At 44.3% G+C, this 26,833-nt stretch overlaps 1 protein-coding gene across 3 annotated transcripts in view; it reads left to right on the forward strand.

The window, feature by feature from the left end:
- Positions 1-26,833, forward strand: part of KDM1B (lysine demethylase 1B) — a 42,135-nt gene that overhangs the window by 13,486 nt on the left and 1,816 nt on the right. For all 3 annotated transcript variants that reach the window (XM_070360728.1, XM_070360726.1, XM_070360727.1), the window contains 14 exons: positions 1,170-1,208; positions 3,737-3,941; positions 6,603-6,787; positions 10,017-10,193; positions 10,541-10,615; positions 12,783-12,920; positions 13,815-13,986; positions 16,775-16,902; positions 18,028-18,159; positions 18,752-18,826; positions 20,869-20,985; positions 21,945-22,070; positions 23,006-23,128; positions 25,068-25,220. In XM_070360728.1, coding sequence (XP_070216829.1) covers positions 1,170-1,208; positions 3,737-3,941; positions 6,603-6,787; positions 10,017-10,193; positions 10,541-10,615; positions 12,783-12,920; positions 13,815-13,986; positions 16,775-16,902; positions 18,028-18,159; positions 18,752-18,826; positions 20,869-20,985; positions 21,945-22,070; positions 23,006-23,128; positions 25,068-25,220 — 1,845 coding nt within the window. The remainder of the gene's footprint in view (positions 1-1,169; positions 1,209-3,736; positions 3,942-6,602; positions 6,788-10,016; positions 10,194-10,540; positions 10,616-12,782; positions 12,921-13,814; positions 13,987-16,774; positions 16,903-18,027; positions 18,160-18,751; positions 18,827-20,868; positions 20,986-21,944; positions 22,071-23,005; positions 23,129-25,067; positions 25,221-26,833) is intronic.

Here is a 26,833-nt window from a genome sequence, read left to right on the forward strand (position 1 = left end):
GTTGGATCTCCTTGCAGTCCAAGGGACTCTCAAGAGTCTTCTCCAACACCACAATTCAAAAACATCAATTCTTCGGTGCTCAGCCGTCTTCACAGTCCAACTCTCACATCCATACATGACCACAGGAAAAACCATAGCCTTGACTAGACGGACCTTTGTTGGCAAAGTAATGTCTCTGCTTTTGAATATGCTATCTAGGTTGGTCATAACTTTCCTTCCAAGGAGTAAGCGTCTTTTCAGTGTAAACATAACTTTTATATGCACTGGGAAACCAAAAAATTCTTTTGAGTCACTTTTATTGTGACGCTTGCTTTATTGCAATGGTTGGTCTCAAACTGAGCCCACAATGTCTCTGAGATGTCTATATAGCAAGACTAGAACTGTTGGGCATAATGCAGTCATATCTGCAGGGCTTGATTCCAGGACCCTGCAGGTATCAAAATCTGAAGATGCTGAAGTCCTTTGTATAACATGGCATCCTATTGCATATAACCTACACACATCCTCTCATATACTTTAGTTCATCTTTAGGTTACTTTTAATACTTCATATAATGTAAATTCTATATAAATAGTTGCTGGTGCATGGAAAATTCAGATTTTACTTTTTGGAACTTTCTGCAATTTTTTTGAGTATTTTTTAATCCAAGACTGACTGAATTTGTGGATGTGGAACCAATCGCAGTATGTACATCTTCAGTTATACAAGATAATGCCAAATTATCACACATTTAAAGGTTTCATATTTTGTCAGATTCTTCTCCAGAATTATTACACATTGTTGTAGGTTGCCACCGAGGACATCGTTGCAAGAGGAGCTGTCTTCCTCGCACCCTCACTCATGTGGGTGTTTTATCACACTTTCTCTTTTCCAGTCTAATTGATGAAAAGAGATATCTTATTAAAGGTAAACTGACACTTAGGACTGTATTTTAGGGACTTCCCAGGAGGTCCAGTGGTTAAGACTTCACCTTCAATGCAGGGGGTATACATTCGAGCGCTGGTCAGGGATCTAACGTCCCACATGCCTTGGGGCCAAAAAACCCAGAAGCAATAGGATAACACATTCAATAAAGACTTTAAAAATGGTCCACATCAAGGCTCTTTAAAAAAAAAAAAGACTGTATTTTATAATTAAACCTGATTAATATTTTTTGTCTTGTTTTGCAGCCTGAGACCTCAGACCATTGTTCCCTCCCAGAGGATCTAGTGAGTATTTCTGCATGTTTCAGATTAGCCAGCGTTACACTTTCAGCGATAAGTGAAACACAGTAACAGTGTTATGAGTGTCTTTATTTGGTTGCTGATCAAAGGCTTTTTAATCTCCCGTGATAACTATGTGATGAAAATGCTAGCAGGAATGGTGTTGTGAGTGATCCTCACCCAACTTGAAAAAAAAAAAAAAACACTCAAATTTTATCGCTTTATGTTTAAAGGAAATAAAAAGGCAGAAACTGACACCGTGCCTTCCTACAAGGATCAGACTTGTTATACTTGTTTTCCAAGGGGGACTTTATGACCTTCTCGCCACTTGAATCGTTCCAGGAAACGAACAAGAGGCCCATGATTTGATGGTCTTGGCCTAGATTCAGCTGTGAGAGGGTTCTCGTGTTATTCTGACCTCATTGTAACTGCTTTGTCCCGTCTCTGCCCAGATGTGGAAGGGGCAGCAGCTGGCAAAGCCTGGCCACGTGTCGCTTGTCTTAGGAAACTTTGCTCCCTGAGCTGACTGATTTTGCCACATAAGCCAGATCCTATGGCTATTTCAGAAGATGATTTTTTTTTTAATTATGGGTTTCTGAGTTATTCTGCATGACAGTGATTCAGGATTGTTAGTTTGTAGTTTTTCTAGGTGTGAAACTCAGGGAATGTGATTGATGTTAAGGCAGAGGGCGAAATGACACGTGGCAGGTCTGTTCTGTTACATAAAGGGCTGCATGAGACACACATATTAAAAAGAATAAATAAATAGCTTACACACACATATACCCACATTAAAAAAAAAAATAGCTGTACCCTCAAGCATTTCTACAGTAAAGCAGTGGCCCAAATAATTTCTGGATTCAGGGTAAACGAGATGACATTATAGAAAGAAAGGAAAAAATGACTTTAAATACAGTTTAAAAATTACTTTATGAATATCTCCCCTACTATTCAGACCATTGTGCTCTCAAGGAATCTGAACTTTATGACAGGGGCCATATTCTTGGGATATAAGAACCTTAAAAAGTTCCGAAGAGTTCTCCCTGGATGTTCATATGCCAGTTACTTATTTTTGTCTTCAGTTGAGAAAGAGTCTGGGGCAGGTTTATGAAATGGAACTTTCCTTCTTTTTGGTCCAGCCCAGGCTGGTCAAGGGTAGCCAAAACTAAAACAAGCCTTGAGGACAAAGATTGCAAACTGAAAAGCCATCAGGGGGCCAGGCAAGTAAAATGAACATGTGAGGGGCTTTCCTGGTGGTCCAGTGGTTAAGACTTTGCCTTCCAGTGCAGGAGGTGGGGTTTCGATTCCTGGTCGGAGAGCTGAGATCTCACATGCCTCATGGCCGCAAAAAACAAAAGGTGTATAACAGAAGCAATATTGTAGCAGATTTAATAAGTTAAAAAAAAAGGTCTGCATCAAAAAAGAAAAAAAACTGGGTGAAGCAGCTGGGAATAATTTATGAGGGATGTTGGGGCTTGTAGTAAGCTGAGAAAATGCTTGCCTGAGATTTGGACTCTGAAGGGCAAATAATGCATTTTTAATTGACAAACCACAGCTTGATGGCAGGTGGCATTTGCTTGGAGACTGGAGAACTAACATCAGAGGGTTCCTGAGCCCAGGATTCTCCTCTATTAGATTCCTAGAATTCCTGGAGCATACATTCAAGATCATGTTTAGCGAAGTCTGCCTAGTATAGGATTTCGGCAGTGTTGCTTAAGAAGCAGGTAAATTTTATTTTTATCACAGCTGTCATCACCAGGCTGCTTTGATCGAACGACTCCATATGTTAACTCAAAATCTTGAATATGATCACATATTTTAAGACCAAAAATAGTTTCTTCAGTCTACATGGAGCATCTGATTTTGCTGATTGTCATGTACTTTTCCCTCTGAAAAAAATTTATAGTAACCTCTGGCAAAAAGCAGTAATATTTGACTGCTACTTCAGAGAATTTTTTTTTTGCTGAATTTTGCAGTTTCCATTATCTTTGAATCCTAAAAGGGGGAAGGACCAGGTGATAAATGATTCCTGAACAGAAGGAAGTTCCTCGTGTCAGACTTAAACAAACCTAGGCTTCCAGGAGAGTCAGTGGAGGCACCATTAAGACTTATCTGGTGCTGGGACATCCCTGGTGGTCCAATGGCTGAGGCTCTGTACTCCCAACGCAGGGGGCACGCTTTTGATTCCTGGTCAAGGCACTAGGGTCCCTCATGCCACAGGACGCAGCCAAAAAAAAAAAAAAAAAAAAGACTTGTGTTGGCGTTTTTTGCTGGGGGAAAGAGAGACCTTTTGCTGAGATCTGAAGGAACTTGGCCTAAGAAACCTTCTCTCCAGGTCTCCTCAGGGGTCTTGGTTTCTGAATCTGCCCGTGTAGGACTCTGGCCTAGGCCGGAGGAGTGGGCGAAGGCAAAGGAGAAGGGTTGGGGATGAATGAGGATGAGTGACATGGCAAGAACCCTCTGTCCTTGGTGGGCCCTGCAAGTCCATTTCTTGTCTGCCATCGCCCCTCTCTGTCTTGCTCTCCCCCTTGCAGAGAGTGTCGGAAGTGCCCAACCACTGGTGGTACTCCATGCTCATCTTACCTCCTTTGCTGAAAGACAGCGTGGCCGCACCCCTGCTCTCGGCCTACTACCCAGACTGTGTCGGCATGAGTCCGTCCTGCACCAGCACACGCCGCGTGACCAGCGACGCCAGCCCCGGGAAGCTGGAGCACCCCAAGGCGGTCCCCTCTGTGCTGGGTGAGAGCTGGGCCTGGCCCTCCCTGCCTTCCCTCCCCTACCTTGCCCTGGAAATGTGTGGGTGAGCAGAATGGAAAAGATGGTTTCTTTGTTTGGTTGTTTTAAATGTGTTCACTTAGTACAAAGCACCTCATTATTTCATGAATCTGGTTTTACTGTGGATCACTCGTATTATTTATATACATTTGTTCATTTTTCCCTTAATCATTGGGAAGGCCTGTAACACTTGTCTAGGAATCGTACCTACGGAGTTTAATGAGCATTTCTTCGAAAGTTGGATAGCTGCGTAATTTGATGATCGTGCCTACTCTGACACGCCGGAAGAAAGTTTTGACTCAAGCCACTCTTCTTTTTTCTCTTTGAGTCATTCTGCTTCTAATTATGCCATTGATAATTGTAGTCAAATGACCCACTCTTGAAAAAACTTCAGGTCAAGGCAAGCAGACTGATGACTGTTTACTTTCAGGGGATTTACAAAATTCTCCATCAGAATTCTCTGTGTACAAGCGAGAATTCTAGATCGCCTCCTGCACACCGCTGCTGCTGCTGCTAAGTCACTTCAGTCGTGTCCGACTCTGTGTGACCCCATAGACGGCAGCCCGCCAGACTCCCCTGTCCCTGGGATTCTCCAGGCAAGAACACTGGAGTGGGTTGCCATTTCCTTCTCCAATGCATGAAAGGGAAAAGTGAAAGTGAAGTCGCTCAGTCGTGTCCGACCCTCATCGACCCCATGGACCGCAGCCTTCCAGGCTCCTCCGTCCATGGGATTTTCCGGGCAGGAGTACTGGAGGGGGTGCCATTCCACACTAACAGACTTCATCTTTGGTGCAAGTAGATTTTGACATTGTGGGCTTTTACTTTAACTAGTAACACTGGACCCTCTAAAAATGTGGATGTGGTCAAAATCACAACTGAAACGATAAATCCCAGTGTTACCGCAGGTGGAATGAAACAGGCCCTAAGACGCTAATTAGTCGGTATGTACACATATGAAGGGCAGTTTGGCAGTGTGAATCAAAAACCTTATAATAGATCCTCTTTGGATGTAGGAATTTATCCTAAATTATCAAAGATTATCAAAAGTAAGTCCAAAGATGTGTGGCGTTGTTTATAGTAGTAAAATAATTGGATAAAATCAAAATGCCCAGAAATAGGGGAGAAGATAATAAATAAGATAGCATTGTATGCCCATGGAAGTCATATTTAATGACATGGGACAATGTTCTTGAAAAGCAGGTAAGAAAAACAGCCTTTTCAGTGCATTTTTTGGGCTTTTTTTCTTTCTTTCCTAGAAACAGAACGTAGGTTAGACTGAGTTTAACACCACTCAAGGATTATCAGGGGTTAGTCTTCTAATTCGGAGAAGGCAATGGCACCCCATTCCAGCACTCTTGCCTGAAAAATCCCATGGACAGAGGAGCCTGGTGGGCCGCAGTCCATTGGGTCGCAAAGAGTCGGACACGACTGAGCGACTTCCCTTTCACTTTTCACTTTTCACTTTCCTGCACTGGAGAAGGAAATGGCAACCCACTCCAGTGTTCTTGCCTGGAGAATCCCAGGACGGGGGAGGCTGGTGGGCTGCTGTCTATGGTCACAGAGTCGGTGTGATTGAAGCGACTTAGCAGCAGCAGCAGCAGCAGCAGTCTTCTAATTAAAAAAACTCCAATAATAGTTTCTTTTAAGATATATTTCCATGGGGATTTGGCATTCAGTTGGGTTTTGAATTTCAGGTTTGCAAAATGAAGTTGTTGTTCAGTTGCTAAGTCATGTCCAACTCTTTGCAACCCTGTGGCCTGTAGCATACCAGGCTTCCCTTTCGTTCACTATCTCCTAGACCTTGCTAAATCTCATGTCCATTGAGTCAATAATGCCATCCGACCATCTTATCCTCTGTTGCCCCCTTCTCCTCCTGCCTTCAATCTTTCCCAGCATCAGGGTCTTTTCCAGTGAGTCGGCTCTTCGTATCAGGTGGCCAATGTATTGGCGCTTCAGTTTCAGCATCAGTCCTTCCAATGAATATTCAGGGTTGATTTCCTTTAGGATTGATTGGTTGGATCTCCTTGCAGTCCAAGGGAACTCTCAAGAGTCTTCTCTAATATCACAGATTGCAAGATGAAGACATTCTGGAAATCTGTTGAGAAACAATGTGAATATGTAACACTCAAACATGATTAAGATGGCAGATTTTATAGCACATGTTTTTCTTTAACAAAAATTTAAAAAAAATTTCTGTGCCACAGAAATTGAATTTGTGAAGAAAGAATGGGGAAATATTTTTTAATTTCCACCTAGCAGGTCTAATTGGACAGAGGAAGTGGAGGCATTTACGTAGGACAGACCAGGAAGCTTGTCTAGGCCCTTCTTTCTGGTTTGGTTTTGTTTCTGCTCTTCAGCTTACCCTGGGTTTCCCTGGTGGCCCAGACAGTAAAGAATCTGCCTGCAATGAGGAGACCCAGGTTCGATCCCTGGGTCGGGAAGATCCCTTGGAGAACGAAATGGCAACCCACTTCAGTATTCATGCCTGGAGAATCCGATGGACCGAGGAACCTGGCGGGCGATAGTCCATGGGGTCGCTAAGAGTCGTACACCACTGAGTGACTAACGCTTACCCAGATTTGGAATTTACAGCCTGTGAGATTTACTCCTTTGCTTCTCCCTCAGTTCCAGGCATGAACCGGTACTTCCAGCCTTTCTACCAACCCAACGAGTGCGGCAAAGCCTTGTGTGTGAGGCCAGACGTGATGGAGCTGGATGAGCTGTACGAGTTCCCGGAGTATTCGAGGGACCCCACCATGTACCTGGCTCTGAGGAATCTCGTCCTCGCCCTGTGGTTCACTAACTGCAAGGTGAGTGGGGGGCAGGTTGGCCAGCAGCACGTGGACACAGACTTCTCTTAGAGGGGTGGCTTGATCTTTAGATCTGTGTGTCTCCACCACACGTTTGGGTGGGGGCTGTCCTGTGCATTGTAGGGAGTTTAGGCAGCATCCCTGGCCTGTACCCACTAGATGCCATAGCAACCACCATCCCCCCCAACCCGGTGTGATAGCCAAAAATGTCTCCAGATATTGCCAAACGGGGCAAAGTCTCACCACCTGAAAACCACCACGTTAGACCACGTGTCACCAGAATTCTCGACTCTAGTGAGTGAGTGTACAGTGCAAAGTTGGGTCAAGGAGTTCCGATGACAATGCCGGAGAAAAAGAATAAAACATTAAAGATTGAATCATAAATCCCCCGGAGGACAGGAATTCTTCCTCAGTTTGTTATCCTCAAGCATCTGAAACCAGTGATTGGTGCTTTTCTGGGACTGAATGAATGTTAGGGGCTTCAAACAGCACTTACCTTGAAAGGGATGAAGGTAAATTGGGGGATGGACCAGGTGGGGGGACTACAATTTTTTTTAAGCAAAGTCTTCCCTGACCCTCATATTTTTCCAATTTATTAATTTCTTCTGCAATTATTTGAGTGACTGCTGAATGTAGAACATTTTGCCAGACTGCCAGTCTTGGTTAAAGAAAGATACTCTGGGTCTGCCCTGGTATTTCATTGAATTAGACCCCAGCCCTAGATGATTTGATTAAGTTACAGCTGTAAATGCAGTTGATATGAATTACACCCAGGTGAGTGGGCTGCGCATTTCCTCTCCAGCAGCCTTAAAGTAGGTATTAAACTAAGTAGCAAACATTTGCTGAACTAAACAAAACTGTGGTCAGAATTTTCCTGTAAATAAGCTGTGAAGGAAGATGCACTTTTCAGAAACAGCCTTGGGTTCATTTTTCTTGACATTTCTTTTTAGTTGACTTTGAAATTGGACTTACACTGTGAAAGACTCTGATTTAAAAAGTCCTCCACTTACCAGTGTGGATCTATTTTAATTTGTAATAAGATCATAAGATGTATCTATTTAATACTCTAGTGGGAAAACTCAAATATGGTTGCTTTTAAGGAGTCAGAAAAACAGAGTCAGACTAAATATTTATTTTTTAAGTCATGAATACAAACACATTTTTTAATCTTCTGCAGCAATCCAAGCCAATGTTGTACATGTTATTTCTTTCGTATTTTGAGCCTGTAGTCATCTTCCTGTGTTTGATCAGGTTCTCTTGGAGCTGGGGGTTGGGGACAAGTAGAAGAAAGGCCAGAGTGGGCACCTCCCTGCTGCGCCCCATGGCCCAAACCTGTTCTGACTTCACGACCCTGCGAGGAGGCCACCTTATTCTTGAATCTTTGAGATGAACCAACCCTTACCAAAGCTTCTGGAGTAAACAAAGTCAGGGTCTTTTTTTTTTTTTTTTTTCCTGAGAAGTTCCTAAGTCCGTTCCTCCTACATCTTATCAGTGATGCTGCTAAGTCACTTCAGTCGTGTCCGACTCTGTGTGACCGCATAGACAGCAGCCCACCAGGCTCCCCTGTCCCTGGGATTCTCCAGGCAAGAACACTGGAGTGGGTTGCCATTTCCTTCTCCAATGTATGAAAGTGAAAAGTGAAAGTGAAGTCACTCAGTCGGGTCTGACTCTTTGCAACCCCACGGATTGCAGCCCACCAGGCTCCTCTGCCCATGGGATTTTCCAGGCAAGAGTACTGGAGTGGGGTGCCATTGCCTTCTCCTATCAGTGATGAGAACACAGCTTTTTCAGATCCCAGGGCCAGCAGCAGCCTGGGTTTCTGTAATGGCCTTTGTTGTGTGGTTTTTTGAGTCAGGAATATATCTGTGGTGTGCTCTGCACCCACACTCCCCATATCGGTCATTCTCTGCAAGGGGAAACCTAGGTGATAAAACAGAGATTGCCATGTGCCTCTTGTTCCTTTCTTTCTTCCTTCACCAGGCAGACCTCCCTTTGGTCTTACTATGACTTAGTGATAAATGGTTACCCTGGGAGGTTTTTTTTTTTTTTTGGTAGCTCAGATGGTAAAGAATCTGCCTGCAGTTTAGGAGACCAGGGTTCGATCCCTGGGTTGGGAAGATCCCCTGGAGAAGAGAGTGGCAATCCACTCCAGTATTCTTGCCTGGAGAATTCCATGGACAGAGGAGCCTGGTGGGCTACAGTTCATGGGGTCACAAAGAGTCGGACACAACTGAGCACTAACACACCATACAAAACGTGCACGTTGACATTTATCATTTTTACCATTTTAATCATTGTAAAATGTACAATTCAGTGGCATTAAGTACATACACAGTGTTGTATAACCATCAGTTCTGTGCAGTTCCAGAACTTTTTCATTACTCTAAGAGGAAACCCCACACCCATTAAACAGTGACTCCCCACTCCTTTCTTCCCCCAGCTTCTGGCAACCCTAGCCTACTTTCTGGGCCTCCCTGGTAGCTCAGCTGGTAAAGAATCTGCCTGTGATGCAGGAGACCCTGGTTCAATTTCTAAGTCAGGAAGTTCCCCTGGAGAAGGGATAAGCTACCCACTCCAGTGTTCTTGGGCTTCCCTGATAGCTCAGATGGTTGAGTGCGCGTGCAATGTGGGAGACCTGGGTTCGATCCCTGGGTTGGGAAGATCCCCTGGAGGAGGGCATGGAAACCTACTCTAGTACTCTTGCCTGGAGAATCCCATGGACACAGGAGCCTGGCAGGCTACAGTCCATGGGGTCGCACAGAGTTGGACATGACTGAGTGACTAAGCACAGCACTGCCTACTTCCTGTCTCTATAAAATCTGCCTATTCTGGGTGCTTCACATAAATGGAATCCTATAACACGTGGCTTTTGTAACCAGCTTCTTTACTTAGCATGGCATTTTCAAGGTTCTTCCCTGTTGTAGCGTACGTCAGTACTCTGTTTCTTTTTATGACCAAATCCTATTCCGTGTATGGGTAGACCACCTTTCGCTTTATACCGTCACCCACTGATGGGCGCTTGGATCATTCCCGCCTTTTGGCACTTCGAATACTGCTGCCGTGCATTGAGCTCTTTCATACATAGGAATAGAATTCATGCATGGAGCTCTTTCATACATAGGAATAGAATTGTTGTGTCATGTGGTCATCCTGTGTTTTCCCTTTTTGAGGAACCAAGACTTGTTTTCGGTTAGTTAGTTTAACAATCTGGTTTTATTTCCAAACACAGGAAGCTCTTACTCCTCAGAAATGTATTCCTCACATCATCGTCCGGGGTCTCGTGCGCATTCGATGCGTTCAGGAGGTGGAGAGGATACTTTATTTTATGACAAGGAAAGGTCTCATCAACACAGGAGTTCTCAGCGTTGGCCCTGACCAGCATCTTCTGCCTAAAGATTACCACAATGTAGGTGACCTAACTCTAGCAGTGCTGCTACCGACGGTCATGATACGTGATCGTTAACAATACAAGTAAAACTCACATTATCGCTGTAAAAGCTTTAGCGAGACTTTTGTAGATTATGCGTTTCTTCAGGGAAAAGAATATAAACCGCTGTTCCCCTCGACGGTAGAAAAGAGGAAGGGGTGGATGGCTTAGGACAAGTACTGATGTGTTCTTTAGGGAAATAACTTCTTCAAACGGGACAGCAAAGAAATGCAGATGAACTAACGTTGCTTGGCAGCTGGCTCCTTCTAGTACATTTTTTTCATTGCTCTAATTGGATGTTTGTTTCTTTTTTTCTTTTCGTAAAGAAATCAGTCATCATTATTGGGGCTGGTCCAGCCGGATTAGCAGCTGCTAGGCAACTGCATAACTTTGGAATTAAGGTAAGACTTGGGGGACATGGAGGCGAAAACAGATGGTTAACTGCTCCTTTGGTCCAAATTTTCTAAGACTTGGAAACTAGTTCCTGATTTTAGCAAAGAATGCTGCATATATTATATGGTCCACGGGGTCGCAAGAATCAGACATGACTTAGCAACTAAACTACCATATTTGGAGTAGCCTTCTACCCCAAGGAAAGATACTCTTTTTTTAATTTTCATATCAAAATGCATTTTATTAATTTTAGAAATCCTTTATTTTGTGTGTGTGTTGGTTTCTGCCATACAATGATGAGTATCAGCCATAATTATACATATATATTCCCTCCCTCTTGACCTCTGTTCCCCCCCATCCCTAGGTCATCACAACAAACCTAACTGGGCTCCTTGTGTTAAATAGCAGCTTCCCACTAGCTAGCTATATTATTTCTTTTTATCTAGTGTGTTGCCTTATTCTACTTGTTAAAAATTAGCCGAAATAGAGTCGATTACAAAAAAATTGTGCAATTCAGTGTCTAATTTCCATTAGATTCATTCAAGTCTCCCAGATTTCTGGGACTTCCTAGGTCTGACTCATTTCTCCATTTTTTAAAAACTTGTTTTGCAAGGACTTTGGTTTTCCATTAAACCAAACGTGAAAATCAATTTGGTAGAATTGAATTAGTCTTTCGCTGTGCTCTGTGTGGCTAAAAGAATCAACATTTTTCACAGCATCTTCTGTGCTGGCGGAGTTTCAGAAATGAGAAAGTTTTCAGTGGTTATGCCTCAGAGGTTTTCCTTTTGGTGGAATGCAAGATCTACATCTTGGATTCTATATATACTACTGACAAAAACGGGAGAATCTGAGTTGAGTTTATAGGAAGTGTGTTTGCATTTCAAAATATTGTCTAAGAGGTATTAAGCAGTGAGGTATTTTAATTGGCCATATGTATATTTCAGCAATAGATATTAGGACCAAGGTTTCTTGTTTTTTGCTTGGGAAATTCACATTATGTTACAGGGAAAGTTATTCCTGAAAAAAACTGTATGTATACATATATATTTATATATATAACTGAATCACTTTATGGTACACCAGAAGCATTGTAAGTCAACTATATCTCGATTAAAAAAAAAGTTATTTCTAGCCAAAGTCAGGGGAGGATTTTAGCATTCAGCCTTCCTCTTATAAATGAAAAAAGAAACTAGATGGATGGTTCTGGGTTCATCTGAAGTCAGAAAGAAGGTGGAGAGTCACGAGTTGTAGCCTTTCTAGTTGGAGGAAATGAGTTTAGGTCCGAGGAAGAAGAATATTCAAGAGACCTCTATTGTTCTCCCCTTTCTCTGGGGAAACACCCCTCCTGGTTAGGAAATAGATTCCTCTGAGTAACCTCAGAGATGCTTAGCTCGGGGAGCCTCCTGGAGCCATCAGAAGGAGTGCTCCTAGGGCTCCAGAAGCGAAAGGACTGAAGAGGCTTCCCATTTTCAGCTTCTACAACCAAGGGCAGGGTCACTGTCTGAGGCACAGGGCTATCCACCTGAGAGCAGCTCCCCTGCCTCCAGCATCAGAAGTTTGGAAGAGATAAAGTAGTCTGGCTGTGGGACCAGTCTGTGCTGGCCAAGCCCACGGGGTCGTGCTTAGAATCACATGTGATTTTTTTTCGTCTGTTTTGCAAATACATTCATTTGTGTCATAGATTCCACATATAAGTGATGTCATATGGTATTTGTCTTTCTCTTTCTGACTTACTTCACTTAGTATGATCATCTCTAGGTCCATCCATGCTGGTGCGAATGGCATTATTTTGTTCTTTTTTTGCGGCTGAATAGTATTCCAGTGTGTGTGTGTGTGTGTGTGTGTGTGTACATATACACACACCGCATCTTCTTTTTCCATTCATCTGTCGATGGCCACTTGGGCTGTTTCCACATCTTGGCTATTGTGAATGGTGCTGCTGTGGACATGGGGATGCGTGTATCTTTTTGAATTATAATTTTGTCCAGAGAGACGCCCAGGAATGGAATTGCTGGATCCTTGACACACTGCCCTCTTTCTAAAGTCGTTGTTCTAATAATATGGTAATATATTACCTAGATGCAAAACTCGACTTACTGTGTCACTTTACCTTTGTACTGCATTTGGGATGACTGTTCCATCTTCTTCAGCTTCTCCGATCATCTGTCTTTTTAGGTGACTGTCCTGGAGGCCAAAGACAGAATCGGAGGCCGAGTATGGGATGATAAGTCTTTCACAGGCGTCACGGTGGGACGAGGAGCCCAGATTGTCAACGGCTGTGTTAACAACCCAGTAGCACTCATGTGTGAACAAGTGAGTTTCTTTAAGATTTGTACTGTAGATGAACAAAAGATGGTCTCAGTTTGCTTGTGTGCAGTATTAATATGCCTCTAGATAACATGTAATAAACGCAGAATGATTTGTTGCCCCTCATTCCCTCTGAAAAGTAAATAAGAACAAGTACAATCTTCCTTTCTCTGAAGGTGGAACTGGAAAACTTAATCCCCCTTCCCTCCCCGCCCCCCCAGTCTGTAATTATATTTGTGTGTTAATTTGCAGGCCACTTAATTAGCTTATTGCTGTAGGGTTGCCAGATTAAGCAAACAAAAATACAGAATGCCAATTTAAATTTGACTTTCAGATAAACACCAATAATTTTTTTGATATAAGTATGTCCCAGTATCACATGGAATGTTTTGCATGCACTATTTGGGACCTATTTATACTTAAAAAAAAAAAAAGTATTCATTGTTTATCTGAGAATTAACTGGGCTTCCTGTCTCTTGTTGGGCAACCCTACCTGATTTCTTTGAAGACCAAGGCTTTTTGTGAACTATTGACTGACGGTCAGTTCAGCCTCAACTTCTATGAGTGTCTGTGCGTTTGTGTGCTCTTTCCCGTGAGATCCCACAGAGGAGAGAGGGTGTCAGAGCAGGGAGGGGCGGTGCGCAGCACTAGCGTCTGAAGCATGGATAAATCTTGGTGGAGGGCATGGCCCGGAAGCAGTTGTTGGCGCCCCCCCCATTCTCCAGTGCCATGCTGGTTTTTCACTGCCTTCCTTTGTGGTCATGACCTGATCAACCTGTATTTTTGAGAGATCCTGACTGACCCTTTGCTCCCCGAGAGCTCTGTCTGATTGCAGCTTAGAACCTGTACCTATTTTTTCCAGGGAAAACTTTTCACCTTCTTATTCTTATTATTTTGAAGCTTGGCATCAGCATGCATAAGTTTGGAGAAAGATGTGACTTAATTCAGGAAGGTGGAAGAATAACTGACCCCACTATTGACAAGCGCATGGATTTTCATTTTAATGCTCTCTTGGATGTGGTCTCTGAGTGGAGGAAGGATAAGACTCAGCTCCAAGATGTCCCTTTAGGAGGTATGGGGAGAATGGTGTTCTGATTGTTCCATCTGAGTCTCATTCTAACCTAAGCTTGATCAGCGGTAGCATCATTCATCCACAAGCCTGGGTGGACCCAATGAGAATAGTCCTTTGGAGCATCCCTTTTGGACTGGCCATTCCACAAAGGGGAGCTAAACTGCTTCAGGGACCTTTAGATGTGTGTGTGTGAATGCGTGCACACATACAGCTTACTTCACACAATAGCCAATGTTTAAAAAAAAATCACATAAATGTTTAATTTTCAATTTCCCAGAAGAGCTTGCTTTTAAGAAAGCATGTGATAAGCTCTATGTGAATAACTAGCCACCATATAACGACTTTTCTAGATAAGAGTTTCAATGTGCCAGGATTTCTTTTCCTTTTTCAGACAGGTTAAGATTTTTTTTATATATATATTTTGTTTAAGAATGCAAGACTCTGTATTATAATTTAAGAATTTTAATCCAAAACTTTCAGGCTTTGGTACCAAATGGACCATATTCACCACAACCCCCTAGAAAACCTAACAGTAACAGCTCATTTCCCTGAGGGGGCCAGCTGAGATCTTACTATATTGCTGCTTAAATTGATATTTATTTAACCTATGATTTCATGACCTGAATGTATTCATTTGTAATTCTCGGGAGCATACTGGACTCTTACATTGTGAGCATTTTAACTCAACTGTCAGGGTGTTAATTGGCTTCAGCTTTGTGTTTCTGTGTGAGGGTTCTGGCATACGCTCCATCTCTGTTCCGGGTAAATTTCTCAGCAGGGATTGTCTGTCTCTTCTTTTAATCCTCTTGTCCCACCCCACCCGCCATGACCTCAATACTTCACCTCTGAGACCCACCCACTTTCTAACTGCCCTTAGTAAAAGTGTTGACAGACAAACCATAACAGAACATTTTTAGAAACGTCCTGGGGTTGACTGGGATCATTTAGCCAAATGTGGTAGTGTCCAGACCAAGTGGCAAGTTGTTGAATTTTCTGGAAGACAGCGACTAGGCAGACTCGCAGGATGTTCTCAGAATTTGGTTAGTGTTTGTGTGATAGTTGCTGGGCGGCGTTCTCTTTACGATTCTTTCAGGGTCATCATCTACAGAAATTAACAATGTTATTTTGGCTTTACTTAAAACGAGTTATTACGGAAGGGCCAACAATATTTACTCTATAAGTAGTTGTTTTATCATAGTGATATATTTTTTTGAAAAGCTTTAGTAATAATGCCCCCGTCTCTACATGAGGTTACATTAGAGCCTGCCTAGTGGTATCTCAGCTGTCTGAGCTCTCACCTTATTAGACTTAGCTCAAAAGACAAAAGTATAAGTAGTTAGAAGCTAGAGTGAATTTCACAAAGCAGATGGACTAACGCTTTAAAATGTTATTTACGTAGAAATCACATTAAGGCTTCTCTCAGCCTGCTTCTACTTTAATTTTATGTACTATTTTAGCAATCTTGGTGCTTCCCACACCTTTACAAAACCTAAAGGAAAACAAAACTGCATGGCGGGAGACAAGGATGGGATTGGTATGAGACGGTACTGAAACTGGAAAAAACCCAGAGGTCTAGGAACAAGATCGTAGCACAAAGATGCCGTGGACGTCTCCATACAGCAGTCTAGCGTGAGAATGGAACATATTCTGGAGAAGGGAATGGCAACCCACTCCAGTATTCTTGCTGCCACCCCCTGCCAAAAAAAAAAAGTGGTTCAAAGAATGGAACATGTTAATGAGAACTTTCAGTTGTCGAAAAAAAAGTTAACTGGTACGAAGTTCTGTTTCTAGTCAAGCATGTGCAGAATACCTTATAGAAGCTTTGAGTCTGCCGTGTCTCCGCTGGATGGTTGTCATCACTGGGAACATTATAAAGAAGTCATTTTTGCTGAGATATTTGTCAGGCACAAGCCTTTTCCTCCTCCACCTCCCCTCAAAAGGAATCTAAGACAATCATCGGAATGATAACACAAGGATGTGTATATGTAGTTGAAAGTTCTAGTTGAATGGGATAGATAAGTGCTGGGGGTTGATAAGCAAGGGAGTGATTCCTGAGGCTGGCAGTGACCAGGTGATGCTGGTCTATAAAGGATGGATGGGACCGGGGTGCGGGGGGAGGGCATTCCAGAGGAGAAGCATGGTAGTAGCAGATGTTGCAGGGTTGGCATTTACCAGGAAAAGATTGAGTGAGTGGGCAGGTGGGGTTTGCTGTCTTTGGAAAGGCTAAAAATGTGCTCACTCTGTCTGGCTGTGGGTTTTGGAATTTATTACATAGGCAATGGAGAACCAGTAATTAAAGGTGTTGAGCTAGAGAGTTGCCTTTGTGAAAGTCCATGGTGGAATATTTGGAATGTTTGCAAGAGATGATAGCCAGTCATCAGTCTGTGATAGATCTTTTGGTCGAGGTGAGCTGTTATAAGAACTTGACTTTAAGGTGGTGCAGTAGCGGAAAGGGAATGGGAGTTCTCTCTCTGTATTTATATATACGGAGGTTACTTTTCCTTTATCTCAAGCAAAAGAAAAAATTGGTTCTCCACTAAGCAGAAGTGAAACAGGGTTGAAGACACAGGGCCCTCATAGCTTCGTGCCCCATTAAGATATGCTTTTCCTTCCTGAGAGAAACCAACCTTGTCAAGACATTTACCCTTTCCCCCGGGACTACCTGGGAAAGATCTTCCAAAGTTTGGGGCCTTGCGGGTTGAAGGAGGTGGAGTGCAAAGGATAAGGAATTGGACCATAATGTCCAAACTTTTTTTTTTTTTCCTGCTTTGCTCCATTCCCATTGCAGAAAAGATAGAGGAGATCTACAAAGCTTTTATCAAAGAGTCTGGAATCCAGTTCAGTGAGCTGGAGGAGCAGGTGCTTCAGTTCCATCTCAGCAACCTGGAATATGCCTGTGGCAGCAACCTCCATCAGGTGGGCTTGGAACATGCTTGTTTCTCTGTGTGCATGTTTACATATCGAAATGTTGAGCCCGCGATGGTCTGGATAACGGGGATCAATGGGTCTGCCGCTTAAAAGTCCCAGAACCACAGCTTTAGAGTATACAAATCCCATGGTGGTTTTGAAACAAATTCTTTAAAGCAGGAGAACCTTTAAAGAAGCATTGTTTCTGCAAATAATGACTGTGAAGATGCTCATGCTATAAACCTGAACACAGGCAGGCTTTGTGCTGAGGGGCAGGGGTCACAGGCTTGTGTCTGTCCACTGTCCTCTTCAGGGGGCCCTCAAGGCGTGCCTGTGCAACCGGGAGCTGAAAACACTGCTCTTAAGAAGCCAGAATAGAGCATCTTTGCACTTAGGATCTGTTTGTCTTGCTAAAATAAATTTAAAATTGCCTAGGTCAGGAAGATCCCCTAGAGAAGGAAATGGCTACCCACTCCAGTGTTCTTGTGTGGAGAATTACATAGAGCCTGGCATTGCAAAGAGTTGGACACGACTGAACAACTAACTTTCACTTTTCCATTCATGTCACCAACTCTGATCATATGACTTGGATATGCTGCACGTTGAATCACGGTTCTGTAGCTGATCCCCAACTTAATTATCCTCTTTGGTAGGGGTGGGCGAGGGACAACAACTGATGTTTGCATTCAGTGATTCTTTGCAATTGGAATAACACTTTTCCAAAATCATGCTGCATTTCAGCTTCTATGGAATTTCCATGTCGAAGACATCTAGGTGGCATATTTCTATATGGAGTTGACCAGATGTGGGTCTCCTCTCATGGAATTCTCCCTTTCCAGTGTTGTTGATGTATAATACATCTTTTTGTCAGGGAGTGGTACCCATGGCCAAATCATATGTACCTTTTGTTCTAAAATAAGCTTTCCTGTGCATTACTGAGAAATTTCCTTCCCCTGGCAGCAGTATCCACCTGGCTCCGGCTGCTCGTCCATCAGCCCCGCTCCCTTCCTGTTTCACCCTCTGTCCTCCTGCCTGGGATGGCTTTCCCCACCCTGGGTTCCTCTTCTCGTGCCTTAGGTGCAGGCCACAGGTTTTCCACCATCTTGTTTTCCAACCTCTCCTGGTGTTTCCCAGGTGTCTGCTCGCTCCTGGGACCACAATGAATTCTTCGCCCAGTTCGCTGGTGACCACACCCTCCTCACTCCCGGATACTCCGTCATCTTAGAAAAACTGGCTGAGGGACTGGACATCCGGCTCAGGTCTCCCGTGAGTGTCCACAGCGGTGGGTGGCTCAGGTTTGGTGGTGTTTGGCGCATGTGAAGTTTGGGATTTGTAGATTACATGGCAGACAGGCGCCTGCTTTGATGTCCAGCCAGTCTCTGCAGGTACTTTTGATACTGTGATCAGTTGCATTATCCTTGTCGGTTAGGTCACTGCTGTTGTTGGAAACAATAGTGACTGAGATGCACTGTTATTAATAATCAAGCGTTCGGGTTGCTCACCACCTCCCTGATCCAGCATGGTTCTTTTCACACTTAAATTTTCCCTTCAGATATACATTTCTATGAAATCATATTGTACATGGTTATAACTATAGAGGCAATTACATATATATGTCTGTATTTCACCTTACATGATGTTATAAAGATTTTTCCATATTCTGACATAATGTTTATAAATTTTAATGACTGAGTGAGAGTTCCCTGAAGGAAGTGATAACTGTTTAGTTCTTCGAATGCCAGGAAGTGGTTCCCCATAGCCTTGGAAATGTAAACTCCCATCATCAAAGAATTGGAGAGGACCCCAGATCGTGTGGTTCCATCCCTCATTGTTTTCCATGATTGCTTTTCTTGAGCAGGTACAGAGTATTGACTATTCTGGAGATGAAGTGCAAGTTACCACTACCAGTGGAGCAGTGTGTACAGCACAGAAGGTAAGCGCTGTGCGAGCACTGCGTGCTGCCAGGGGCCTGGGAGTGAGGGAGACCAGGCTTTTCCACCCAGCAGTTTGCCTCTAGCCATCTCCCTGGAACCTTATTTGACCTCTGCAGAATTCTGTATCTCCTCTAGTTGTGTGTGGATGTACACATCAGATTTAATTCTTTGACCAGCATATAGATTCATGGCAGATGGAATTCTGGGTACTGCTGCATTAGTTCTGAGAGTTGAACAAGGAAAGAAATTCTTTGGCCAAATAAGTTTGTAAAGTATGATATATGAGTCTATGTTTCGGGTTAAATAAGAGCATTTTAAAGGCTCTGAGAAGTCCTGCATTTTAGCAACCTCTTTAACTTTGTGTAATTCAGTGGTTTCTAAGTGGGTGGTGTCTTTGTTTTTGTACCACAGAACCTTTTTTCAGGTCGAGAACACTCTGTGTTTTTGTCTTGAAACTGGCAGAAGTACTTTTATGTCATTTGAATTTTTTGTAAACAGCTTTAGTAGACGGTCTGTGAAAGGTGCTGTAATGTAATAAATGAAATCACATTGAGATTTCTGTAGTGTTGGAAAACAAAGTATTGGGGGTGGAGGGGGCTTAATAAACCCCATCGATTTATTTAATTATGTCTGAAGTGTTTACCAAAAAGTGTAACTGATGAACTACCACTAGTTCCTAGATTAGCTGTGTTTTATGCTTTTTCAGTTAACTAAAAATATTTCATTTGCATGTCAAATGGGAAAGACATAGTGTATAATTCTAGGGGGGATGGATAATTCTTCATATTGTTCCTGCCATTAACTAGCTAGGTAGTGAGTATTGGTCATATAGACTTTGGACTAGCAGTAGTTCTCAGCCCTGGCTGTACTTCTGAATCACCTGTGGTGCTGGTTTAGTCACTAAGTCATGTCTGACTCTTTGCGACCCCATGGACTGTAACCCACAAGGCTCCTCTGTCCATGGGATTTTCCAGGCAAGAATACTGGAATGGGTTGTCATTTCCTTCTCTGGGTAGAATCTCCTGGGAGGTGCTTAACAGAAAGGTTACAGAGCCCCACCCCACGTAGGTTCTTGCTGAACTCGTCTGGTCATGTTTTTAAAGCTTCCCAGGTGATTCCAACATGTGACCAGAGTTGAAAACCACTTGTCAGTAGCATCCATATTTGTGATTCCCCAGGTGAGAATCAGGCCAATATCTAATATTCCTCCTAATGGTAAAAAAATTTTTTAAATACTACCTTATAAAATTGTAGGCTTCTCTTGTGGCTGAAGCTGAAACTCCAGTACTTTGGCCAGCTCATGCGAAGAGCTGACTCATTGGAAAAGACTGATGCTGGGAGGGATTGGGGGCAGGAGAAGGGGACGACAGAGGATGAGATGGCTGGATGACATCACTGACTCGATGGACATGAGTTTGAGTGAACTCTGGGAGTTGGTGATGGACAGGGAGGCCTGGCGTGCTGCGATTCATGGGGTCGCAAAGAGTCAGACATGACTGAGCGACTGAACTGAACTGAAGTTGTGGCTCAGATGGTAGAGAGTCTGTCTGCAAAGCAGGAGACCTGGGTTTAATCCCTGGATCGGGAAGATCCCCTGGAGAAGGGCATGACAACCTGCCACAGTATTCTTATCTGGAGAATCCCATGGACAGAGAAGCCTGGTGGGCTACAGTTCATGGGGTCGCGTAGACTCAGACCTGACTGAGTGACTGACACTCACAGGCCTTATAAAACTGCAAGTCAGCTCGCGGCTCAGGACAACACGCTAGGTGTACTAACCCCGCTGTGTCACCCTCTGCCTGACCCTGACCCGGCCCATTTACTCTTTTTCTTTGTATTCTGGCTTTTAGAGAAATTAGAGTTTCAGGCTGTGATTCAAAAAGCCTGCTCTGACATGACGAAAGCAGATACTTTTAGTAGTCAGCACGCATCACACAGTTTCAATTGGACGTTACCCAGCGTATAAGTGAAAGATTTCCAGCCCAACAGGGTACATTGATAAACACTTGACAGACTGTAAATGGTTCATTATCTCCCACAGGTGTTAGTCACTGTACCACTGGCTTTACTGCAGAAAGGTGCCATTCAGTTTAACCCACCGTTGTCAGACAAGAAGATGAAGGCCATCAACAGCTTAGGAGCAGGCATCATTGAAAAGGTGACTGAATTACGTAAGCCTGGAAACTGGAGAGATGAGTATCAGATGACAGGGATCCCCAAACTTCTGGTATTGGGAAATAGGTGATTTTTGAATCCACATCACATTCGAAGACTTCCTTTTCCTTTGAGTAATTGTTCCTGAAGAGTACAGAAGGATATCATCAAAACAAAAAGAGCAGAGCGGACGGAGCTCTGCAAGCTTTGATTCAGGAGAAAGACTTTTCATTATTCAGGGTTTGAACTGGGTATATAAATAGGCAATTCTTTTTTTTTTGTCCTGCTTTCCATATCTACCCTTCACTAGTAGTAGTAGTAATAGTAGTTTAGTCGCTAAGTCATGTCTGACTCTTGCCACCCCCATGGACTATAGCCTACCAGACTCCTCTGTCCATGGGATTCTCCAGGCAAGAATACTGGAGTGGGTTGCCATTTCCTTCTCCAGGGGTTCTTCCTGACCCAGAGATGAAATCTGGGTCTCTTGCACTGCAGGCAGATTCTTTACCAACTGAGCTACCAGGGAACCCCTCATACCCTTCACTGATTAGCCCCAATGAGGAGAGTGTTTCTACTTTCTTTGCCTTGAAAAACTGTATTAGCAGAATCTGCCAGTGCTGCAGTAGGTACCAGCAGACTTATGAGTAGTAAGACTTTTATCTCCTGAACATAAGCTTCAAGACTAAGTCTCAGCAGTGCTCTGCATCTTCGGATTAGCCTAGAGGTTGTCAGTGGGTCCCACCATTATCCGTGGGAGGACAGGACTGAATAGCATTAAAAAACATGTTCACAGAGAGAACAAAGGATAGAAGAATGGAAAGGGAGTATGTTTGAGTTTTTTGGAACATCTTTTTTTTTTTTTTTTAACAAGTATTTAAGAGCTATGGGTGGCTTCTTAGCGATTGCCACACTTTTGATTTCAGTGAACTCTTAATAACCACCTTTCTCTTGCTTGCTTTCCAGATTGCCTTGCAATTTCCTTATAGGTTTTGGGACAGTAAAGTTCAAGGGGCCGACTTTTTTGGTCACGTTCCTCCTAGTGCCAGCAAGCGAGGGCTTTTTGCCGTGTTCTATGACATGGATCCCCAGGTAAAGTCATGGGTGTTAGAACGTGGCTTGAATTCCCTTGTTAACAGTTTAGAATTTGATTTGGTAATTACCCCCATGTCAAGCCCAGGAGCTAATGGACATTGTGGACACTCTGGATGTCTGTTTGTATGCTGGGGGGACACTTGCAGGGCATGTTTTCCTATAGGAAAGGAGCCCCTGTATCTCTCATATTTTCTTAAAGGACTAATGTTGGTCCCTGGTAAATGAATTCATTGCCATGGAAGTGGAAGAATTCTTCCGAATTCCTCTTAGGGAGAGTTGGTGATAGCACAGTAATGAATGGTACTTGAAATATACTCCCCAAGGGTCCTCTGGAGGGGAGAGGGGCAGGTATGATTGGCCCACATGAGGGCGGATCTGGGATTCACTGGACGTGATTGGTTGGGGGAGGACCCAGGACCACCTGGGCTTGAACGTGATGGTTGTGCTGATGTCCTGCCAAAGCTTCACAGTTGTTTTTCCTCGGGCCCGTTTGTCCCAAGACACTATCTTCAAAAGTTCCACATGGGAGCCAAGAGCAGAATGTCCTTACTATTCAAGAAGGGGTTTTTTCCCCCCATTATTTTATGTGCAGAGTTCCCTTCTCAGTCACATTCCATTTCTTCTAAAAGTTCTTAGAAGGGAAAAGCCAAGAGAATCCGGGGGTTTGATATGTAGGTGACTTCTGGAGTTTTTCCAGCAGGGAACAATAAAATGCATAAATGAAGGTGGGTGGCCCGGGCCACAGGACAGTAGGAAATGATGATCTGTGACTTGTGAGGATGAGGGCCAAAAGGTCATTTGGGTTTTTGCACGAGACCAGATGGTAACACCCGAATGAACTTTTTGGCCAACCCAGTGCTTAGACCCGAGCATCTGGAGACTTGGGTCCTCAAAGCCCGGCCTGTAAAGTGCTTTTCCCGTCACGTGTCCAGAAGCAGCACAGCGTGCTGATGTCGGTGATTGCGGGAGAGGCGGTGGCGGCCGTCAGGAGCCTGGAGGACAAGCAGGTGCTGCAGCAGTGCATGGCCACCCTGCGTGAGCTCTTCAAGGAGCAGGTCAGACACACGCCCTTTGAAAAGAGAAAAACACGCTTGCCACTGACTTCCCGTGCTCTTCAGAGTGGCACGGACCCAAAGCAAGTCTGTTCCTACCGAGCACGAAGGGGCTCAGGGCCATGGGCCACAGTCTTCCTCTCTCTCTTTTAATATCCAAGTGTTAATTGCTTGGCTGTGTCCAACCCTTTGCGACCCCATGGACTGTAGCCTGCTAGGCTCCTCTGTCCATGGAATGGGTTGCTGTGCCCTCCTCCAGGGGATCTTCCTGACCCCGGGATTGAACCTGAGTCTCCCACATTGCAGGCAGGTTCTTTACCATCTATCTGAGTCACCAGGGAGGCCCCAACTTTCCTCTTAGGCATTAGTTTACTCGGGCCACCATGACAGACTGCCCCAGACTGGGTAGTCCAAGCAGCAAAAATTCATTGTCTCACAATTAAGGAGGCTAGACACCAGATTGAGGGGTTGGGGAGGGGAAGTTGGTTTCTCCTGAGGCCTCCCGCCTTGGCTCACAGAAGGCTGCTTCCCCCGTGTCCTTGCGTGGTCTCGCCTCTGTCCATGTTGTCTGTGTTCAAATCCTCTCTTCTTAGAAGGGCACTTGGCATCCTGGATTAAGGCCCACCTGAATGACCTCATCAAAGTCCTATCTCCAATAGAGTTGCTTTCTGAGGTCCTGCGGGTTAGGGTTTCATCATCTGAATTTGAGTAGGGGGACACAGTGAGGCTCACAATAGTACCCCATTCCTCCTTTTACATTCTCTTCCTTTTTTTCCTCATCTCATGCACACCCCCTTTCTCTCCTCAAGAGGGAAGACTCAGCATTTTCCACAGATCCTCTATTTGGGTATCCTGTTCCCAAACCTCGCAAGCTTTGACAGTTTTCCATTCAAAGGGACCTTGGCCAGAATTTTCTTGCACCCCCCCCACTGCTAGTCTCTTTCCCTTTTCTCCAAGAAGCTCAAGGTACTTTCTACTCTCCAGTTTACTAAATCTCACCGTCTCTGGAGATTTATAAATGGCACGATGTATATCCTTTCCCGATAAAGGAGCAGAAGTAGAAAGAAGAGAAATGACGCAGAACATAACGTACATTAGAAAGAGGGGGGCCCTCGGGGTACTGCTTATTTTACATGGTGCAAGTCTCTCTCAAAATAGTCCCTCGCCTGGGACTTTTGTCTCATTCGTTTTCAAATCAGTTATTTGGAACTTAGCACACAGTTTGCACAGAAATCTGTTTCATGGTGGCGCTTGGCAGGGGTCAGCCTACAGAATTATCTGAAACATGACCGGTGTAGCTGTTCTGTGGAGAAGCCTGTTGAGAATTCCAGTCAGAGGTCCTCAGACCCTGCCCGTCCCTCTCCTCCTCTGGTCCAGCGTGTTCCAGGTGATGAGAAGGGGAATGTGTGTGTGTTAGTCGCTCAGTCATGTCCGACTCTTGGCGACCCCATGGACTGTAGCCCGCCAGGCTCCTCTGTCCATGGATTTCTCCAGGCAAGAATACTGGAGTGGGCTGCCATGCCCTCCTTCAGGGGATCTTCCCAACCCAGGGACCGAACCTGGGTCTCCTGCATTGGTAGGCAGATTCTTTACTGTCTGAGCCTCCAGGGAAGCCCCAGGGAAGAGGAATGCCTGGACTCTGAGCCTTTGGTGATGACCCCTGGTAGGTGGGGAAATTGTCTCTGGCAGAAGGACAAGGTGTTGAAGTAAGGAGACATGTGGGTGTTGGGCAAAGTCAGAAAGACGGGGCAGTGACAAAGGAAGAGACACAGATACGGAGGCTTGGGCAGAGCAACAGGCGGGCAGGAGGGTCATATGGGAACTGCTGTCCCAGAATGCCACAGGGATTAACTCACTTTCCGGATGGAGGGAGGGCTGTAATTTTAGAACGGTTGGGTTGCAACCAGTCCAAGTCCCTTCCGATCCCTTCTGCTTGACACAGGAGGTCCCAGATCCCACCAAGTACTTTGTCACCCGCTGGAGCACGGACCCCTGGATCCAGATGGCCTACAGCTTCGTGAAGACGGGGGGCAGCGGGGAGGCCTACGACATCCTTGCTGAGGAAATACAAGGAACCGTCTTTTTTGCTGGCGAGGTGGGTTTCGTCACTCTGACCCTGACTGCTTTCATTTGGATCACTTGCTTTTAGCTGAACTGGTCTGCGTTCAGAGTTTAAAAGCAACGTCAAATACCTTCAAGTCTTGTGGCAACGACGGCAGGTACCCTGACAATATCCTCCTCAAATTCCCCGAGCAGCCATTTTTAACTCTTTTTGCTGTTTTCTTCTGGAGTTTACTTCATGTCTTAAGATTTTTACATTGTTGTCTTTGGATTTAAGAAGACAAGACATTACCTCCAGACTTCCTGTCAGGTTAAAGACTTAGCCTGTTTCATCTCTTCCCTGTTTACTTCACAATTTAATTTTAAATTAGTGTCAGTGCTTATGTGATGTGGTTGCTTACTGCTGAGCCAGGAAGGCCACCGCCGATTCTTTTCTTACACAGCTGTTTCCTCTTCAGTCATAGTAGCCTCTTCTTCCGTTAGCTTAACTCTTTTTATGCTGCTGCTGAGTCGCTTCAGTTGTGTCTGACTCTCTGCAACCCCAGAGACAGCCGCCCACCAAGCTCCCCCGTCCCTGGGATTCTCCAGGCAAGAACACTGGAGTGGGTTGCCATTTCCTTCTCCAGTGCATGCATGCATGTTAAGTTGCTTCAGTCATGTCTGACTCTGTGCAACCCCATGGACAGCAGCCCATCAGGCTCCTCTTGTCTATGGAATTCTCCAGGCAAGAATACCGGAGTGGGTTGCCATTTCCTTCTTCATAACTCTTTTTATACCACTTCTTAAGCCTCCCCACTTTTTTCTGTTGTTGTTGAGCCATGCCTGGGAATCTTAATTCCCCAACCAGGGAGCCAGCTCATGCCCCCTGCAGTGGAAACACTGAGTTGCAAAATCCTAACCACTGGACCACCAGGGAAGTTGCAAGCCTCCCCACTTTGTGGACAGCCTGTAGGTTCCCTTCCTTGGAACCCCCTTTCCTGACATCTTCTCTTTGCTGTAGTTTATCTTGGGGACTCCTGCAGATCTGTCCTCCCAGGATTCCTCCTTACCACTTTGCAGGGTTGGGGTTCATACTTCCTAGAACCCTCTTTTCAGTATTTTTTAAAATTATGATAAACAACAACAAAAACAGATTTCTGGGGTTGAATTAGTTTGCTTTTGCTGTTCCCCACCCCCCACCTCTCTGTAGTTCATCAAAATAGAGTAAATTCTCAGCACTCTTTTCATCTGTCTTCATACCCTAATACCGTTTAGGATTATACTGGTCTCCTCGATTCATCTAAAATAGTGTTTTTTAATATTTTCAGGGTTTTTGAATTATTACAAAAGAGTATCATTTTAAAACCAGCTGACTTTGATTTCCTCTTTGGGCTATAAAGCACCAACTTTGTAGGAACAGAACATAATGGTTGCATTCCAGGCCACAAGTGTCAACTGCTTCCAAAAGATGGCCCTAATAGGGCCAAAGGGCCATGAACAGGCTTTAGAAGTTTTGGCTTTTCTTTGCTGCTTTGATACAATTGCTACCTCAGTTGAGTTGCTCAGTTGTGTCCAACTCTTTGCAACCCCATGGCCTGCAGCACACCAAGCTTCCTTGTCCATCACCAACTCCCAGAGTTTACTTAAACTCAAGTCCACTAAGTCAGT

This window comes from Bos mutus, chromosome 23 (genome assembly GCF_027580195.1).
Source record: "Bos mutus isolate GX-2022 chromosome 23, NWIPB_WYAK_1.1, whole genome shotgun sequence".
NCBI classification, from domain to species: domain Eukaryota; kingdom Metazoa; phylum Chordata; class Mammalia; order Artiodactyla; family Bovidae; genus Bos; species Bos mutus.